We start from the raw sequence: 21,013 nt of genomic DNA, 5'->3' as shown, positions 1-21,013 counted from the left end.
CAGTTGAACTGCATATTCAGCTTAGCAGCTGCCGAAGAATCTTCTCGCAGTTGACCAGCAAAGGATAAGGATATCGATACCTTGATTGCGACAGTCCGTCAAGAAACTGACGATCATCAAGAGAAGAGAGAAGTCCTTATCACACGAATTCCGATTATTCTAACTGATCTTATTCAGATTACAATTCAATATTAAATTTTTCGTTCGATTTCATTTTGCGATTGCAATCAATGAATCTCAAGGACAATAGTTGGAAATCTGTGGTATTACTCTCGAATTTCCCTGTTTTTCGCTCGGACTGCTTGCTATACGTTGCTTGTTTTCGTGTATAAAAATATTTTCGTTGTTTCTTTTTGCCCTGGAAGCATATCGAAAAACATTGTGTTTTTTATCGCTCTCTACCAATTGCGAAATCATTCATCGCACTTAAATTCTAACAATCTGTGTTTTATCACTCTGATGTTTATCTGAAGGTACTAAATTGGAGCTAGACAGGAATCGCCGGGCCCTATTGGATAAAAACGAAAAATGCATTTAATCACAATGCAAGTTAGCTGTTACTGCCCCATCGTGTGGGTACTATTGTATTAAAGTTTTCAATCCCTGTATTTGAATACATAGGGCATATATTATATTTTGACTATGTTCCTAATTTTTTGCATACTTCATTTTAATTGCATTGAGAAGCTATGCGGAACCTGTTAATAATAAATATTTTAATTTACTAAATGAGTTTTGACATGTATAAGGGTAGGGGTAGAGTATTTGTCAAGTAATATACTATGTTATCGTAATGTTTAATTTGTACTTATTAAATCAATCGATCGACGTCCCATGTGAATAACTCATTAGCGACGTGATCATCATAATCACTCAGATACGAATAGAATATTATACACGACGCTAGATTTGCACAGAAAGTTTTCAATATAATAAATATGTATGTTCAGGTTGAAAAATCAATTAATCATCGTTCAGTAACAAAACAGAGATATTCAATACGAAATGAAATAAGTAAATGTCTAAAATAAATGATTCAGGAAGCTTTTCGGATTGCCATTATTTAACAATTTAATAATGGCAGCTTAATAGCTACATATATAAGAATATAAATATGTATTTATAAGTTTACTATATAGTAACTAATTGGGTAAAATACTACAAACTCTCAACGGACTTTTAAATTTATTCTTTGTTAGTAAATAATTTGGCATATTTCATCGGCGAGGAAATTACTCTAAATTTGACACGGGCTGACAAAAATAAACTACATTTTCACGTATTTTAATACAAATCGTTATTATCGCCTTCATAATAAGCTTATTTTAAGCTATTACAAGCATGCCGACGCAATTCTCCATACGCTAGATTATTGGACAGTTTGACGTCATTTATTTGGCACCAGTAATGATGCGTTTGATGAATGTAGGGTCCTCAGCTACGTTGTCAAGCATATCTTTTGCTACTTATTCTCGGCGTCGTATTTTGCAAAAGATTCGTGTCTAGCATTGACACCCAAAACTGAATGACCAAAATTGTGCCGATCCATAAGATGTTGAGATCCTCTGGCGTTTCTTAAACCTTTTCGATCATTAAGAGAAATGGTTCGAGACTTCACGTGAAGGTCGTGTTCGGTATAAAGTAGACTGTCAACGATTTCATAATCGCAAACACAACAAGCAAACTCGTTGTTCAATTTTTTTCATGGTAAAAATTGCCAGACAAATTGTTCGTGTCGTAAGCAAACAGCTGCCAAACGCACACTAATTGCCATATGGAGATCAACCAATTGAACCAATCTATCAGAAGGAAACGTTGGAGCCCGCCTAAGCTATATACAAATGATCAGCATGATGAACTAAGTTGATTTTACCATGTTTATCTGTCTGTCCGTCTGGACATCGAAGTAAAGTGCTTGCATGGAAAACCTTTTTATTTGACGAGGTATCTTCACGAAATTAGGTATCGAAGAAATTGTTCAGATCAGATCACAATATCATATAGCTGCCATACAAACTGAATGATCGGTATCAAGTGCTTGCATGGAAACTTTTTCATTTGACGAGGTATCTTCACGATCGGAATCAAGTCTTTGTAGGGAACCATTGTATATGTGAAGGGTACTATAGCTTCGGTGCAACCGATGTTAACTTTTTTTCTTGTTTTAATAAATTCGTTATTTTGTTTTAAGGTAATATACATATATATTTGCATTTGACCATCATAAAAACATAAATGTTGGAAAACAGACAGGACAGCAAAACAAACAAACAGCTTTGCGCTATGTATGTAGTTTATTAATATGACGGTAGTCCTATATGTCCCTCGATTTTTTATTATTGCAATAGAATTTTGTATTTATTTATAACCTTAACATAGTATTGGGTAGTCTGTAATATAGACCAAAGAAATCAAAGAGTTCTCCTTCGATAGATATCGTCAAATTTGGTTTAACGATTTTCAGCTTTGCTACAACTTTGATTTTAAATGAACCACATGCAAATGAAAGGAAAATGAATAGCACAGAGGATAAGGTGACAAAAGTCCACATCTTCGTACTAGAAGACCGCTGATTAAAGGACAGCTGAAAGAGAAGGCATTTAAAAATACCGCCTGGGGCATATCTTGCATGAAATATTGCGGATTAGAAAGCTGTCGGCGCGATAGAACAACACGGCTGGACAACCGTGTAACATCTCCATAGCAACTCTATTATGCCGACTTATTAAACCCATTCGACGCTAAATTGCAGGAAAAATGGTCTCAATTGGCGAAGAGAGAGTGCTTATCCACAATGACAACAATTCGGCTCACACCTCAGCCGTCACAAGAAAACGTACTTTTCAGATGAGTTAAAAAAATTGGAGCATCATTGAGTCAAGTGTATCGAGCTAAAAGAGACTTATATTGAGAAATTTATCTACATGGCTTTATTTTATTTACATACATAGATTTTTACGAGAACAATTTTTTCACAAATTATGTGCACATTTGTGCACTCGGAACATTCATATGTATACCTATAATTCAAAGAAAGGTATTTGTCACAGCACTGAGTAATTTACAGCGACGCAGAGCCGAGCTAAAGACAATGAACTTTTAATAATTGGATTGTGAAAGTTTGTAAAATCTGTAAAAGTGCATTTGTGCAAGTGATATGTATGGCATAAATTAAATATTTTGAACATGCGAAAACCTGCTGGAGTATTTACAGGAGCGATTTGCTCTTGCAATGACCAGGTGGGCTGAGAACATTTAAATGCTTTTCTTCGCGGCCAGACAGGTGAACGAGAAAACGTGAGATCGAAAGTACACATACAAAAAATATCAAAAAATATGTGTTTTATTGCACATTTATCCACGTTTCTGTAATATTTTCTTGACACACGTCCGGGTTATTTAATGGTTTCAAAATTTAGAGAGAATACTTCAATAATTATACATCTGGATGTCAACTTTACACTCTAGAGCTTCAACGCATATAAGGCGCTCAGAATGCTTACTTACTTCCAAATTATAATTACTCAAACCAGAATCAACAAATCCAACTCTTAAATTAGACATAAATAAGTGAACTAAATAAATAAAGTATCAATCATTTAATAGACAAATGCCTTCATTAATCGATTATTTCCATAAAGATGAAGAATTACTAAATGAAAGCCTAGAGCACCAGTCTACATAGATTGATGATGTTTTCATTAATTTCCTTTTTTGTTGCATTTCACGTAATCAGCTACGTTATATGCCAATTAGTGTTAACGGATATTGTCTCAATGCATATATAAACATATTTATGTTTTTATACATACTTATGCAGCAGAGGAAGCTAGTCAATGCGATGCTCGAACTTGGAGCGATTTAATTCAATTTTTTTGTTTATGGTTATGAAGCGTTAGAATATTTTAAAAAATAACAACCAATGCAACGCCAAGTTCGAGCGTAAATTACGTTTACGTAGATTATCCAAGATTACGAGATAAGTTTACATACTTGTATGTGCCGTGAGTGTAGTATTTCCATAGTACAAGTATATACATATGATTGTATGTACACAAGTTTTTTGGAAATTTGTTGCACGAAATGTCAATCAATCGTTGTAATCACAAATTAAAATACAAACGTATTACAGAGAAAGGTGAAAGGTGAATGAGAAATGCTGTATGTATTAGTTCTGTACACTAATATGGGATCAAATTGGAAGGCTAAAAATCAACACAAAACGACAGTCATCGCTCAGCCACCGTATTCGTAGTTTTTTCTGTTTTCGAAACTGAAAGATTGTACCAATATAAGAACAAAATATTTATTGATTCAGCTTACAAGCGAAATTTAGTAGACCAGTCAAATTTGTTCTTGAGTGTACGTAGACGACATATAACATTTAACCAAATAAATATGGGGCGCGACCAACTTCAAACGCATACTAAACCAATATAATATCCTGTATGCAAAGACTCCCGGCATAACACTATCCACCCCATTACATGCCCTGTAAAACCTACTCTTCTAATGCATATCTCTCCATGATCCGACGCCGTCGAAACAGCCCGTTTTCTGTTCATTCCGTTAGTTTCGATTGCAATTAAACGTGTTTTGATAACTCCTTGGGTATAAAAATACTTAAAAAAGACTAAGCTAGGGTTTTTTTTTCTTAGATGAAATACATACAAATACAGTATAAAAATTGTCTGCGTTGATTCAACTAAATATTCACAACTTCGTCATGTTAAAACTGCTGTAGCACAATATGATTTGCTTTGGCAGTACAAACGGAATCATGTAAAACAAGTAAGATAGACCTATCAGTGGGTGGATTCAAGCAATTTTATAAATACAAGTATAAACATATATATGGAGTAACGTAAGCCGGACGTTTCAAATTCTTGAATATTAGTTATATGGATTTTATCCATTTTAGGCACGGAGTTACACATTTATTAGAAAAATACGCTCTCTCAATTTCATTAATAATAAATAAAGCCATTTGGAAGTTCGAAAATCTTCATGTTAGGTATAAGGGGCTAAAGGACGTATTGATCCAATTCAACCCATTTTTCACACAAAAGTATAATATTATTAAACTTTCCCCGAATCTCAGTAATATATCTCACAGATTGACCCATATTATCGGCAAAATGTTAACACGTCTGGGTTATTGAAAAGTTATGGTCCGATTTCGACAATTTTTGGGCGTAAAATTAACTACCTTGAGGAAACTTTTTGAGCAAAGTTTTATCCGGACACATTAATTGATTCTTGATTTACTGGAAAGTGAAAGCATCAGATGGAATTGTGTTATATGGGAAGTAGGCGTGGTTTTGGCCTGTTTTCGCGAATTTCATATCTAATTTTAATCTAGGAATATAAGGGTAATTTTACATACCGAATTTGGTTGAAATCCGTTTAGTAGGTTCTGTGATATGGAATTTCACCTAAATGTGCGGGTTGCCACGCCCGTCGTACAAATTTGACACCGGTTCCTATAAAGCCCTCTCATACCATCTCGGCTATATAGTTTTATATCTCTGAAGCATTTAGTTATGGATAATCGCACTCTTAGTATTTTTTAACATAACCGTTGTATGGGGAGGGTCGATAGAGGCTCTTAAAGGATTTTTTCCTAAGCGAATTTGGTTTCTGTAGCTTTAGGGACTTAGGAGATATGAACATTAGAGTGCGTGGCCAGGTACTTTTTTAAAAAATTTTAGCTAAGCACATGTACAAAGTTTCATTACGATACGAACAACCGTTAGATGAACAAAACTATTATACTCTGTAGCAACATGTTGTGTGAGTATAAAAATTATGGACAGTCTAGTTTATAGTTTAAAAATTCTGAATTGATTAACAGTAATCTTATACCATGTTCCGACCGACACTTAGTTACGAGATTTGGCCTGTTCAGTAGATTATCTCACTAATCTACTAGATTCAGCAAGATTTCGCCATACGAAAATGACACTTGTTAATCTCGTCACCGAGGAAATTTGAAGCTAATCTACCCGAAATCTTTCTGTGTGACTCCTACTGAGCGCCATCTATTTGTCAGTAGGGAAATGTATCACGTTATCACAGCTGATTTAAACACTACAAACTCTCAAAGTAAAAAAAAAATTAAACAAACAAATAAAACAAAAAGTAAAAAATCTAAGCAATATCAAGTAAATAAGTGAAAATGGTAGAAAATAGTATCAAAAAAAGGAAAGTAATGTGGAATAAGGCTGCCGGTGCCGATTTAACAGAGTTGTGGCGAGAAAAAATGCTACAGTTTCGACAGCTATTTTATAAATCTCCAACGGCAGCGAGAACAGCCTAAATTAGTGAAAAAATTAAATATAATCTAATGTCGCAGCTCGGAGGATTAAATATAATCTAATCATTTCAAATTTGTGATGGGAACATCATATAATATTACCAAAATTTCTTGTTTTGATGTTTTTGCATACATGTTTATGTTGAGGTGAAATATTTTGACATTTACTGGCAGCATATGTCAAAAATTACTGTCTTTAAAATTTCCTTGTCAATAGTCTTGTTAAACAAAAGTGTGAATTTGAAAAAAAATTGAATTAAGGAATAAAAATATCAATTAAAGGCGTAAATTAGGAAACAATTATATTGTAAGTATTTATATGTATATTTTTTTAGGATATTTGTTTAAACTTGACATTTTGTTACAATTAAGTAACATTTGTGGAAAAAATAGGCCGAGGACAGCATTGCAAATCGGGAGAGCGTAAGCTCACAAAAAATTTGCAACATAACGGTTATACCCAAAAGGAAATCGCAAAAATTATAAAAAGTTCCCAAAAATTTGTGTTTACTGCTTTGAAACCTCCAAAAAAAATGCGTAATGAGGGGACGGGCACGAAAAACGACGTCTCGTTATGACAATTACATAGAAATATTATTAAAACGCGATCCTTTCATGTCCTCTATAGCTATCAAAGAGGATTAGGTGTAGAAATATCTTCGAGTACTGTTGTGCGTCGCTTTGTAGAAAATAATCTCTTCGAAGAGTTGTCTCGAAAAGTCCCACTGTTGACAAATAGACAGCGGAACAATAGGATTGTTTTTGATTCAGCGCATAACAATAGGACCGATGAAGCAAATACGAAAAAAGTGTCGTAAGATCCTTGGTCCGATGAACCAAAATTAAATATGATATGTATCGATGCAAAAGTTTGGGTTCGACGTCCGAACAATGCTGAAATGAATCCCCGCGTCCCAGGCAAAAACTTTTTAACACGGAGGTGATAGCAAAGATGTAATGCTTACTTATGCTGAATGGAACATGCCTTTATTTTAGCAGTTCCAGGATGACAATGACCCGACGTATAACTCGGATGTGGTCAAGACTTGGCTACGGGATCAGTTAATCAATTTTATGACTTTACCGGTGCAATCTCCGAATTTAAATTATATAGGAAATATGTTAAAGATTGTAAAGGAAAAGTTGGAACCCATTAAACCACGAAATAAGGGGGAACTATGGGAAATAGTCTAAGAGGCGTGGTATTCAATACCGAATTCAGTCTGTAATGCTCTGATGGAATCTATGCCGAAAAGGTGCGCTGCCGTACTCGCAATTAAAGGTTTTGCAACAAAATTCTAACTTATTTTATTTTATAACTTATTTTTAATATTAATTACATATTTTAATTAAAATTACTATTACTACGAGTTTTGGTTCGATGATTCTATTTTAGTCTCAATTGAAATTCCTGACAGTTTGTTTAAAAGTTGTCTGCTGATAATACTTAAATATTTATTAAGTTATTTGTGCTATTGAAATGTTTAAAAAAAAATATTGTAACTATAAAAAATAATTTATTTTTCTTAAGAACTCTGGTAACACTTTTTACAAATAGTTGTGAATAAAACTTTGATTCCGTTTTATTATCGGTAACTATTTATAGGTTAATATTGATACGTATGGTTACAAACTTTTCACTTTATTTGAATAATTTAAATAAGACTTTAATTATGTGCAAAGAAGTTATCTGGTAGTAAATATAACCATATTAGCAGGATTACAACTTTATTTTTTTACTCAAAGTGTTGGCAATAATGTCAAATATGGTTTTTGTGAACATTTCATAATGCAACTCTGTAAAAATGTTACAACCGAACTTATGGAATCAGAACATAACAGTAAGGCATTTAGAAAATTTTATATGTTTGTATCGCAGCTTATTAATAAACTAAAATGAACAACTATTCAATACTTTTGGAATCAATAACCCATGAAAAAAATTTCTTCTATGGTGCCTATGTCAGTCCGTCTAAGTTTGCTTTCATATGTTTCAGTTAGCAATTCGTGAATGTGCCCATTTCATTCCGTTACCTTGTTTGTCAATTAGAGTTTGACGTTTAATGTCGGTGGTGAAAAATTTCTAATAAAAAGTTTCTTATTGCAAAATTTTTCGATTCGTTTGCATTTTGGTTTTACAACTTCTTATTGCGGATCGCTTGTTAAATAACGACAATAAAAAAAATTAGATGTTTTAAAGATAATTTATCATTTTGAGAAATTATCGAAATCAAACCTGTCATAATGTGAAAAGCAAAGAACAACTTGTATACTATACGTGAAATTCAAAATAGAGAATTGTACAAACAACTTTACTCATAAAGAAATCTTTAAAAAACCCCGAAAAATCAATGGTTCTGGGCCTATAAATAAGTGGCATACTGCTTTTGTAATAATCTTCCACCATAAACAACTTAAAAATTTATTGCAGACAACGTGTCCACGCCCACTGAAAAACCATAATTAAAACATGAAGAAATGCTGATTCAAAGAAAAATACATATTAGTTATTATTAGATTAACTTTAACTATATTACATTAAATTTGGTCAGTATATTACCAAAGAGGGATTATGCCATATTTATATTTAAATATATTGAATTTCTATTGTAGTAGGGCAAGAGTATATTCATAAGTGTATTAAAACTAAACAAAAAATTAATAGATTGTGACGGTGGAATTGGTAGTGACTCAACGGTATCAGCAGAGCTTATTTCACTACAATTTGGGCCGCTTCTTCAGCACCTTTAATTATTACAACTTTTCAGTTGGTGACGAAACGTGTGTCACTAGACTGACTGGTTTTTAGCAATATATAATACTTATTAGTAGTAATTTGCGTTTGATTTTTTTTTTTTTTGTTACTTTCATGTCATTCCATTTCTGCATATTGAAAGTGTAATTCGGTCTTTTTGTAGATGGTTTTGAAACTTTGATCAGTACTTCAAATTAAATTGATATTAAGCATTGAGCGTTATGCTTGACAAAAGTCAAAAGAGATCCCATAGCTTTATTTGTTATTAGTTTATATAAAATATTAATATAAATTACGTGAAGCTTGTATTACTTTAAATAAGTAAAATAATTCGGAAATAAGTAAACTTACAAATGAGTTCAACTATGAGACTACAAGAGGGGCATGCGGGGTCGGGCACGCGACCAAAGATGAATGCATCTAGTGACTTATTGACCAGGGAAGAGAATGAAGTTGTCTTCAGTTTGTTGGGCAAAAAGTGTCAGGTGAGTAGTATGCACAACAACATATATTTCGTTTAACTATTATTCATAGCTATAAAATATTACTTCACATATAAGGTCCGATTAAAAAAAAAACATAAAATAAAAATTAACAATGAAACTATAAAAAACAAGAAAACAAAAAACGAAAAACAAAAATTCGTTAATATTCGTAATATTAATCTTTTTTTTTTGCAGAAATTATAATGCATAAAAAGTTAACATAAAATATTTAATAAAAAAAAATTTGCGTGGAACATTAAAATTGGAAGTCATTTCTTATATCGTAACTGTTCTTATCTTGAAATGATTTGAGCCGCACTTATAATATTATGTACATATATATTGTAGATTTCAATGTACGTATGCAACAGTATGTGTAGATTAGAAAATATCAATATCTACAAACCATTTAACTTATATGTTTGCATGAATGTATGAACGCAATTGGTTAATTACAGAAGTGCGATAAGATAAGTTATAAAACTCGCTATATTTATTTACTTTCCACCATTAAAATCAGCTAAAAGTGAATTTTGTTGTTTTTGTTTAAAGGGTTTTATAGAAATAAGAAGAAGACTTTCAATTACACCTCTGTTTTTAAATAATTGTTCAAAAAAAAACATCTGTGTATTTTATATTAGAATTCTCAGAAAACATATGCAATCAATTCAAACAGTCAGAATCCAAATAATCCCAACATGAAAAGGAAAATAAGGTTTTTTAAATTATTTAGGTAATAGTACGAAATTAGAGTAATTTAAAATTTAAATTATCATTGTAATTAAAATTTGGTATTTATTGTAGATAATAACACCCAACTATTGTACTTATAAAAGACAAGGGCATATAGCAAAATAAATATAATTTCCTAAGTTTTTCCTATCAAATTTGTATCTTTGGTTTGGTTTTACAATGCGGGAAAGAAATATCAACTCAACTCATATGTTTTAAGCTATAGAGTTCACGCTGGTGCTTGGTGTATAAGTGCGAGCTCATGGCCGACATTGGCCTTAAAAAATCACCTGTGTAATCACATCTGTGGCTTATCGATTTTCACACAATTTTTCTCTATCATATGATATATATTGTACATATACATATATATTTTAACGTAAATACACGTTATGTGATCTTTCTATTATACCTATAGGAATATCTCCATTAATAGGCTTTGGTTTGCCATCAATATATACAATTATCTATTCAATTTGATTATATTGGGACGTTGATCCGATTTGTTAGTTGATAGTTATATTAAAGATCACTGTCCTACTTTTCTAAAGCTGATACTTTATATATGTTGCCAAGTTTTTCTTGAAAATAAGTTTTTATTTTGAGTACAATACACTTACTACATTTAAAATATTTTTATTACATATATACGAGTTTTTAGTATGCATGAACAATATTTGTGATAAAACGCACAAACGAAAACAATTAAAATGATTAAGACACTTATCAGAAAGTTACAAATTTGTTTGTTTAGTGTGATTTTTGACATGGAGTTAAGAAAAATGTGACTAAATGTACCATGAATATGGTATTATTTTCTATTCCACCATGTTTATAAGTATGTATAAAAATTAAAAAATATTGTCGATAGCCAAGAAGTACTGTACCCAAAAACCATACGGTTAATAATATTTCAAACAAGACACCATTTTAGCTGTATTCAAAAACCATTTGTCCTCTTCATTTTGGCAAATTATATAAATTTCAAAATTCTCAAACATATTCCACATTGTTATTCTATAAAATCTTCAACATGCTGAATTTTAAGTTATCAAAATTTTAGTCCATATCTATATTACATATATTGTCTGGCGTAACGAGAATTTATTTATTTAACAGTTTCCATAAAAATATACACAACACAAAATACCAGAATAGAACAAATATTGACTGATAAGAATCATATATTTTTCAGTAATTTTTCTAACTAGACTTACTGTCGACATAGAAATATTACATAACATTTGTCATTTCGTAATTGCACCAATATCACAATAGAAAACAACATTTTCAAGCAAGGTCAAAAACACACTTACACAGCAAAAATACAATGACAAATTTATTGATTGGACAAAATGCAGGCAAAAATGTGGCGCCACACATAGACCGGTTGGCCTACTGCATTTGCCGCATCCAAACGCAAAGCTAGCACAAAGAGCAACACAACAGCAATGGGTCAAAAGGCACTTTGAGTGTCAGGTAAACAACTCATTATTGTAATGCTCACTGATATAATTAAGTTTAGAAGCTTGGCTAACCTTGCATTGATGCCAGTTTTTTTGTGCCAAATGATAAATTTTTAAGACTAGGTTTGAGTTGTTATTATTAGTTTACTTATATTAGAAGTCATAAATATTTTTAAAGAATTCAATTAGTAGAAGATATGGGAAAAATTGTTATTTAAACTTTAACTTTAAAATAATGTTTTTTTTTTGGGAATGTTGTCGTGATAACGGTGTTTTGGTCGTATAGAAATCCAGTTGCGTTCTGGTAGACTTGGTCGTTTTCTTTTACAAAATGTTTGTTTATGCAAGCTACAGCCACATCAAACTCACAATTAATTATTTATTAGGAAACTTCGACGCCTAATATAACGCAGAACTTCTTGAAATAGATAATCGATAACTGGTCGTCGATAATTTCCGTTGCATTTAAAATTTTATTACATATATACTATACAAGCTAATTGACTAGCTAACATAAATAATGTTATCTTCACTTAACCCCTTAAATACATTTACTTGTTATGCCATTTTCATCACTAGCTCCGGAAAAACACGTTGCATATTTTATAACATTACATAAGTAGCTCTAACAAATATATGTACATACTTTTGTACGCACATAAACACTAGTTTTATTATGTACAGGTTTTTGTGTTGCTACCCCTTGTGTGGAGTGTGTAGCCGGCAGTTTTTGAGGAGCGCAAGGATCGTTCACTTTGAGACGCTACTGGTCCACATTAGTTTATGTCAATATTATATTTATTGCTACATTTATCTATAATTTACTACAAATAAGACTTTGTATAGTGATTGAGATAATCTTCCATTTGTACATGTCTAGCTAACAACAAGTTAACTGGCTATAATTGTAATAATTTCTCAATGTGTACTCAATATGTACACTTGCAAATCAGAGAAAACTCTCTTTTTGTGAATTATTTTTTTAAGCATGTGGTATATAATAATTAAATTTAAAAAAATTGGGAATTAAAAGAATTTAATGTTCTTAAATAATCGACGATTCTTTTTGAAAAAATTTGGATTCCCATTATCCTGTAGCCAATCTCCAGGAGGACCCCAAAATAAAGTGTGTAAAATTATCTAAAATCCAAAAACCCAAAAAAATATTACAGGTAATGATCGAACGTGGCAGAGTGGCTTAAAAATCGAAATTATTGTCAAAACCTTTTTCTTCTATCATTTTCTGACAAATGTAGTAAAAAAAGTTCGTGTCAAAATTTCAAGCCGATCGGTTTAGTCGGTCGTAGACTCTGAAAACATCGTTTCGAGAAAAACGAGTTTAAAGCTTTTGAAATCCATTATATTATATAACTTAAAAAATGTTTACAAACACGCTCATATCTCCGAAACTATTGTATTTGCAGAGAATATTTTCAAATATAAGGACATAAATACGGTCCGGAACTCTAAGTGTAACCTATTAAAAAGGCCACAAATTCGGTTTGGATAGTTATTTTTTATTTACTTCAAAGTGCAGAATGTATGAAAATAATTGAAAATTCACGTGACATTCCGGTATTTTGACCCACTCACGGACAATGGCTTTCTGTAGCTTCTTGAGACTGTTGTATTATTTACTTCGGACCTTGCTCTCCAAAATAGCCTAGAGAGAATAATCCATTGGATTAGCGTCTAGTGAATTTCAGATCCATTGTGTGGTCGAAACGAAATTCGGAATATTGGTTTTCAGCCATTTTTGTTTCACTCGCGCTTTGTGAGACGGTGCCGAGTCTTGTTGTAAGATCCATGGACTGCGACCGAAATGTTTGTCTGCCCACGGCTTCAAAGCTGCCTTCAGAATACTTTCCCGCTAATATGTCACATTTACTTTGACATCTGCGATTACACCGGCCCGAACTATTACTTGTGGGGGGTATTGTCTCTTGGCGGTCAACCGATGACTCACATTTTCGTATGAACGGTCGATCAATTAAACCCCTTTCGTTTTGAGAGTTTATAAATTGCTCAATTGGAAAAAAATGTTCGTCAAAAAACACAATGTTCGGAATTTTACCGCTATCGGCCAAGCGAAGCCGAAGATTCGCTCTCTCAAGTCTAACTTGCTGCTGCTTCGGCATGACATCGTGGGCCTTTTGAAACTTGTAAAGCTACCAGTATTATTATAACGAGTGAGATAAACAAAAGCTTTATTCACATTAAGTTGTTTGAGCTCATGAACAATCGGTGGTTGTGATTTTCCAGCTAAATATAAAGCAATTACACTATTACGTGTGAATTCCATCGCTGATCACTTTTTTTTGCGAACTCTTTGACAAAATGCTTTTGTGCGCTTGTACACATTTAGCCAATTTATAGAGAGCTGATGGCTACGCACAGCTGTGCGAACAGTCCGAAGTTGGTTTCACTTCGGGTACCGGACCCTGTATGTGGTATGCTAAAAAAAATCGTTTTTTGAAATTCACAAGCTGAAATAACCCCATCAAAGTGCATAAAAGCGTAATATTCAAACTTTAACTAAATTGGTAATTATGTTTTCGAGTTATATTTTGTACGAAAACACGGAAATACAATTGGCCGACAAAATACTCTAAATAAATACATACATATGTACACGAGTTTTTAGCCTGGTTGCAATATGTTTCCGTCCCGATTGTTACGCATTATATTGTTATTTTCTTTCCTTAAGTTGTAAAACTGATGTTCAGAGCTAGTCTCCTACATATGTATGTTTTCGCTAATACGAATACTATTCTATTTACCGCTGGGTTGGTGAACAACTTCAACTCATAGTACACTTTTGTCTACAGTTTATTCAACGCCTTGCACTACGCTTATAATGTTGGTTTTTTTGTTGTTGTATTTTGTGCACAAGTTCCATTGACATTGTCAAACGTTTCTCTGTATGCTGATATTATTTTTACGTGCACACAATGCCAAAATCCGAATAAAAAACGGTAGCCCATACCGCTGATGGTCGCGCGCATGCGCATTCCGCACCTCGGGCACCACGCTACTAGTAAACGCTAAGATTACTCTTTTCACTGTTCATCTTTATTGGTCAATTGCAAGTGAATGTTGCCTTGACACTTTACAATTAAAATGCATTGATATGCAAAAGTAACGATTTTTGTGCACGTTCATCCGAAGCATTAATACGTATATGTACTATGTATATAAGCGATCATCTACCCATACATACCCATATTATGACTACCATACGAATTCACTCAATAGGCCCATTGCTTCTGTCATTGCGCGCATCGATCGCCACGACGCTAGTATCCAAAGTGGCTAAATGAAATTGAAAGTACATAGTCAGAGTTTAGACGCATCAGTACGGTGAATCGGTAAAGATAAGCGGATAGCCGGCAGACATCATTTTAAAATATAAAATTACATATAGAGAGTTTCTAATGATCAAACAAACAAAGGTTGTCAAAAAACAAAACAAACTAAATGGTTGTATATTTTTTCCTCTTTATAATGACTTTCTAATTGGCTGAGGAAAAATTGTGCAAAAAATGAAAGTGAAATTATAGGGAGTTAATCGATTTTGTATTGTAATTTTTGTTGTTTTTCAGACGTTAAACACAGCCGTGGTGCAGATATACAAGACGGAAGGTTCCGCACATTCCCATTGGAAGAAGAAGCATACTGGTGTTGTGTGTTTTGTAAAAGATAGCGCGAAAAGATCGTATTTCCTACGCGCTTACTGTTTAATAAAAAACGAACAGATTTGGGAACATGAGTTGTACGACGCCATGAAAATGATAAAGGCGCGACCTTTTCTTCTCACCTTCGAAGGCCAAGTAAGTCCGATATATAAATCAATAGACGTTAAATACCATTAGAAATAAACATTTCGTAGTTACAAATAATTTATTTTATATTGGAAAAATAAGCAATACTGCCAAAAAATAAATTCTTAATAGTGAACCAGATTATTAAGCTAATTCAAATTTACAAAAAATTTGCCTAAAATTTCTAGAAAAAATCAATATTTCATTGTATTTAGGATTACTTTTGAAAAATATAATTTTTCATAATCTTGTTTCGAACTTTGTCGAATTAACGGCGGTGCCACGCCCATTGTTTAGTTCTGGGTGTAAAATTTAATGTCTCTGGAGTATTTAGTTATTGATTTATCGCGCTTTTATTAGTTTTTAACAATTTTCACACTGCCGGTACATTAAATTTATTGAAGAGCGGAGCAACGCCTTTTTTATACCCCGAACAGGATATATTAAGTTTGCCACGAAGTTTGTAGCACCCAGAAGGAAACGTCGGAGACCCTGTAAAATATATACATAAATGATCAGCATGATGAGCTAAGTTGATTTAGCCATGTCCGTCTGTCTGTATATTATATATACAAACTAGTCCCTCAGTTTTTATGCTATCGATCTGAAATTTTGCACCTGTCCTTTTCTCACAAAGAAGCTGTTCATTTGTCGGAACGGCCGATATCGGATGACTATAGCATATAGCTGCCATACAAACTGAACAATCGGAATGAAGTGCTTGTATGGAAAACTCTTTCATTTGACGAGGTATCTTCACGAAATTTGGCACGGATTATTAGTTAAGACAACAATGTAATCTCCGAAGAAATTATTCAGATCGGATGACTATAGCATATAGCTGCCATATTAACTGAAGGATCGGAGTAAAGTGCTTGCATGGAAATTTTTTTTATTTGACGAGGTATCTTCACGAAATTAGGCACGAGTTATTGCTTAAGGCAACAAATTATTCTCCACAGAAATTGGTCAGATCAGATCACTATATTATATAGCTGCCACATAAATTGAACGTTCGGAATCAAGTTCTTGTAAGGGGCCTTTGTATTTGTGAAGGTATAATACCCTTTCGGCGCAACCGAAGTTACCGTTTTTTCTTGTTTTTTCCTAATTTTACAGTTTTATATCTTCCTATCTTAATTTAGTGCTCATAGGTTTTCGATTAATGCCGTTTTGTGAGCGTGGCAATGGTCTGATTACGCCTATCTACGAACTCGTTATCACTTTTTTTTTAAAAAGCAATACGTGTACCAAGTTTCATTAGGAGATCTCAATTTTTATTCAAGTTATAGTTTGGACAGACAGTCACTCAGATTTCAATTCGTCTTGTCATCCTGATCCTGATCATTTAGATATATGTTATATATGTAATCCCATATCTAGCTCGATTAGTTTTAGGTGATACAAACAGCCGTTAGGTGAACAAAACTATTATAATTAATCAAAAACATACTATAGGTTTATAATATCCACTTAAAAAGATCATTGTAATTTAATATTGAGATTTATATCGAAGATAATGAAACTACTATTTAAACTTATATCCCTTTCTCCCCAGGATGGTCACGTAGGTTTGAATTTTGTTTCTGAGGAGGAGTGCGATGCATTTTATAGGGCTGTGGACACAACAATTGAAACGAGAAATCGAAAGAAATTAGGTTAGACCTCTTCGTTCTATCAAATTTTAAAAAATTTTAATATAAAAATATTATTAATGTTTTTATTCAATATTTTGTGCAGAAAAGCGGAACCGTGCTAAAGCGCAAGCAGCTCCAAACATTCCCCCGCCAGTTAACAGGGACCCAACGAGACCATCCCCTGCGATCAGTCAAACGACAACGGATTCTACCGTGCAATTGCGAAACCATCCACAAAAAATTAATTCGGTTACACTAACTCCCGGACCAAACCCGGTGGCAACCTCAAAGAACTTTCTCAGCAGTAGTTTTGGTCTCTCGGGTTCATCATCCGGCAAGGACAAAAAGAGGAAAGTTACTAAGGCTGATATAAGTACACCGACAAATTTTGTGCACATAAGTCATCTCGGTTGGGATGCAGATAAGGGTTTCGATATAACGGGAAATGAAAATGACGAAGTACTCACAAGCTTTTTTGCCAAAGCTGGCGTATCCGAGAATGAGCTGAAAGATCGAGATACACGTGCGTTCATCTATGACTTTATTCAGAGTAATAATGTGTTAGCATCGGTGAAATCAGAGCGGGTTGAGTCGCCAAAATCGACTGCGCCCGCTGCGCCTCCACCTGTGCCAAGCCGTCACCAGCATGTAAGTTAAACAAAAAAAAACATTTAACCGTTATCAATAAAAATACTAATTTTTACAAATAATTATATCGCGATCAGCAACAAAACGGTTTAACTGTAAGCCAAAGAACTGCACCACCACCACCGCCTCCGGCAAGACAACCACCTCCTCCGGTGCCCACAACAGTGCCAGGTGCGACACGTGCACCAGCACCACCAATTAGACCGCCACCCATAAACGTTGCTCCACCCCCACCAGCACCACCTCAACCCATAGTGGCTGCACCAGCCGCAGCAGTAAGTTCCCCAATAATTTCCCCCAAAAGTATTTTGGTAATTTTTTTTATTTACAGCCACCTCCTCCTCCGCCACCGCCTCCACCTCCACCACCAGCAATAGCTGAGTCACCATTAACAAATACAACTGATGCACCGGCGGTAGAAAAAAAGCGACCAACAGCACCATTGCCAGTTGTACCAGACGTTCGTAGTGCGCTCCTGGAGAGTATACGTAAGGGCAAGACATTAAAGGTATTTAAAAATATCAAAGTCATTTTATATGTACATACTTAATTAAATAATCGTATTCATTTGAATGGTTGCAGAAAGTAGATACGGCTGCACTCAGCACCGGCAGTGGAGATTCTCATAGTGATCTTATGTCCGAAATACGCGGCGGATTTGAATTAAAACCGTCGCACGATCGCACACCAGCTAATCGCAATAGCGATGACGCCACTGGTCCCGCCGGTAGCGATGCTCTTGCGGTCGCCTTAAGGCGGGCATTGCTCGAACGAGAACGCGTCATGCAGCCGTCAGATGATGAAAACGACGATTCGTCAGGTAATGACGATGAATGGGAGGATTAAATGCTAAATTGTATAAGTCATTCGCAATAGAGTTGTGATGTAAACATCTGTACGTTAACAATGAAAAACATGTATATTCGATGCAAACGAATACATTAAAAAGTCCAATATTTCAATGAAATTTCGTTGACTGCTCAAATTCTATTCAATATTTCTATGTATATACCTGTTATAACTACGTATTTATACCCTGAACAGGGTATATTGAAGTTTACAGGAAGTTTGTAACACCCCGAAGGAAATGTCGCAGACCCTATAATATATCTTCAAATGATCAACATGATGAGCTGAAACCTTTTAGCCATGTCCGTCTGTCTGTATATACGCGAGCTAGTCCCTCAGTTTTTGAGATATCGATCTGAAATGTGTCGCAACCGCCGATATCGGACGACTAAAGCATATAGCTGTCATACAAATTTAACAATCGACATGGTATAATCTCCGAAGAAATTGTTTAGAAATTACTATTATAGCATGCACCTGTGAAGGGTATTATAGCTTCGGTGTTGCCGAAGTTAGGGTTTTTTTCTTGTTTTTATTTAAGTTCTGGTTTCTGGATACTGGTGACGACAACAGAAAAAAATATCAATAAAAGTATAGATAAGGTTTAAATTGCAATTTCTTGTAATTTTACAACAAATAGAGTAGCATTGGAGTTATAAAGATTAAATCGCTATACCATGCCAGCACATCTTTCAGTTTTTTAGTTGATTTGTTTACCGTAATACTAAATATTTATTGAAAAAATATCATTAAATTAATTGTTGACAGTATACTTACATACACAGTATAGATGTAAATTGCATATCCTTGCTCAATTAAAAGTGAAATTCTTCACCTAACTCCTAGGTAGCTAATGTTAGTATAAAGATATAAAATTAATTCTATTTATGGAGAAATCCAAAACAAGTGATAGACTTAGGGAATGTTTCATGGGAGTAAAACAAAGTTTAACTTGTATTACATAAGAAAAAGTCGACTTGAAAACTATTAACAACTGTACAAAAATAAAATATATAAATGTATATTAGAAAAATTAAGTTAAATCTGATTACATAGTAAACCCAATGAAGTGGTGAAAGGAAGCATATGTAAGTGAGTTAGCATGATGCATTTTTAGTACTTTTACAATTGGAAAAATATACAACAACGGGAATGATTGTCACACCAAAAGTGAAAAATTATTTTTTTCTCAGTTGGTAAGATCAGTACATAAATACTTATTAGTATAATGCCTAATGAAGTAATACATATGTGTATACGCATTATAATTACTCCTCATTTATAAGAAGCATTAAATAGAACAAAAGCGAAAAACATTATTACAGCCAGTTAATATTATATTATATTAATATTTTAAATATCTTCACTTCAATTTCACATTAATTATAGTTTTCAATTATTATGGCATATGTGCGTCTATTATTCTTGATTTTGTTATTCTTTTAGACGTTTACATATCCGAAAGCACAGCTTTGAGTGAATGATAAATCAAACAAACTACAAAAAAAAAACTTCAAAAATAGTATTTAATTTGTGATTTAGGGTGACTTAGGGTTCATTGGTGGTATTTGATAAGCAAGCCCTTGAAATCTGAAAGAGTTTAATTCCAAACATTATTTTAAATATATCTAAATAAGTTATTGGTGTGCCAAAAAGTTATTCATAGATTTTTAAAAATGTACAAATTAAGGTAAATAATATTTACATGGAGGTCAGTTTCATTTCCGCAAGAACAATAATTACTTCACTTGCAACTATATATGTGTATTGATCATGTAAAGTGCTTCGAAATAAATAAGCATACGCATTTGATCATATTTAAAATTCTAACTAACATCACTTTTGCAAAGATGCCTATTTACCCAATTAAAAAATAAGAAACTATTTATAATTTTAACACACACACAGTTTTAAATGTTTATATTATTATATCGGCCAATATCAGACCAGAACAAAACTGAGCTAATAATACAATAATAAGTATATAGGAAAAGTGATTATACCAGCTATAATGATGCACCCTGTATACAAAAAAGCAATAAAAATTGAACAAAAGCAAAAGTTATCCGCACTCAAATACGCAAAGTAAAAACGAAAAGAGTTAATTAAAAATTAGTAAAGAATATATGCAAACATGCACACTCACATTTACATATATGTACATATAAATTTATTTGCCTTTGAACTCTAGATGTATAATAATAAGTGAAAGAATTAAAATAAGTTGCAGTTGAAAAAATCACGTTTTCGAAATTTTTCGCCTGAGTCGGTTGAATACTAATATTAACAGTTATCTAAGATGAG

The 21,013-nt window shown here is 33.2% G+C and overlaps 1 protein-coding gene across 4 annotated transcripts; it reads left to right on the top strand.

The window, feature by feature from the left end:
• The first annotated feature begins 8,396 nt into the window (after nucleotides 1–8,396).
• On the top strand, nucleotides 8,397–18,827 carry WASp (WASP actin nucleation promoting factor). 4 transcript variants are annotated; one of them, XM_036378372.2, is made up of 8 exons: nucleotides 8,397–8,616; nucleotides 9,235–9,556; nucleotides 15,357–15,584; nucleotides 17,134–17,233; nucleotides 17,316–17,860; nucleotides 17,938–18,135; nucleotides 18,192–18,368; nucleotides 18,443–18,827. In XM_036378372.2, exons 2-8 carry the CDS (start codon nucleotides 9,425–9,427, stop codon nucleotides 18,704–18,706), a joined length of 1,644 nt encoding a protein of 547 aa, XP_036234265.2. In that variant the 5' UTR covers nucleotides 8,397–8,616; nucleotides 9,235–9,424; the 3' UTR covers nucleotides 18,707–18,827. The 4 variants fall into 4 exon arrangements, with proteins under 4 accessions (XP_036234265.2, XP_036234264.2, XP_014092028.3 ...); XM_036378371.2 differs by having other exon boundaries at nucleotides 8,397–8,705; XM_014236553.3 differs by having other exon boundaries at nucleotides 8,397–8,863.
• The last annotated feature ends 2,186 nt before the right edge of the window (nucleotides 18,828–21,013 follow it).

This window comes from Bactrocera oleae, chromosome 2 (assembly GCF_042242935.1).
Source record: "Bactrocera oleae isolate idBacOlea1 chromosome 2, idBacOlea1, whole genome shotgun sequence".
NCBI lineage: Eukaryota > Metazoa > Arthropoda > Insecta > Diptera > Tephritidae > Bactrocera > Bactrocera oleae.
Note: the sequence above shows the minus strand (reverse complement) of the source record. Positions and strands in the feature narration are given on the sequence as shown.

What these genes read in the sequence shown, in the direction of transcription:
- WASp (XM_036378372.2), top strand. Translation starts at nt 9,425, where the DNA reads ATGAGTTCAACTATGAGACTACAAGAGGGGCATGCGGGGTCGGGCACG. An exon ending in TTCTCACCTTCGAAGGCCAA is followed by an intron (nt 15,585 to 17,133) that starts GTAAGTCCGATA and finishes CTTTCTCCCCAG; the next exon opens with GATGGTCACGTAGGTTTGAA. An exon ending in GAGAAATCGAAAGAAATTAG is followed by an intron (nt 17,234 to 17,315) that starts GTTAGACCTCTT and finishes TATTTTGTGCAG; the next exon opens with AAAAGCGGAACCGTGCTAAA.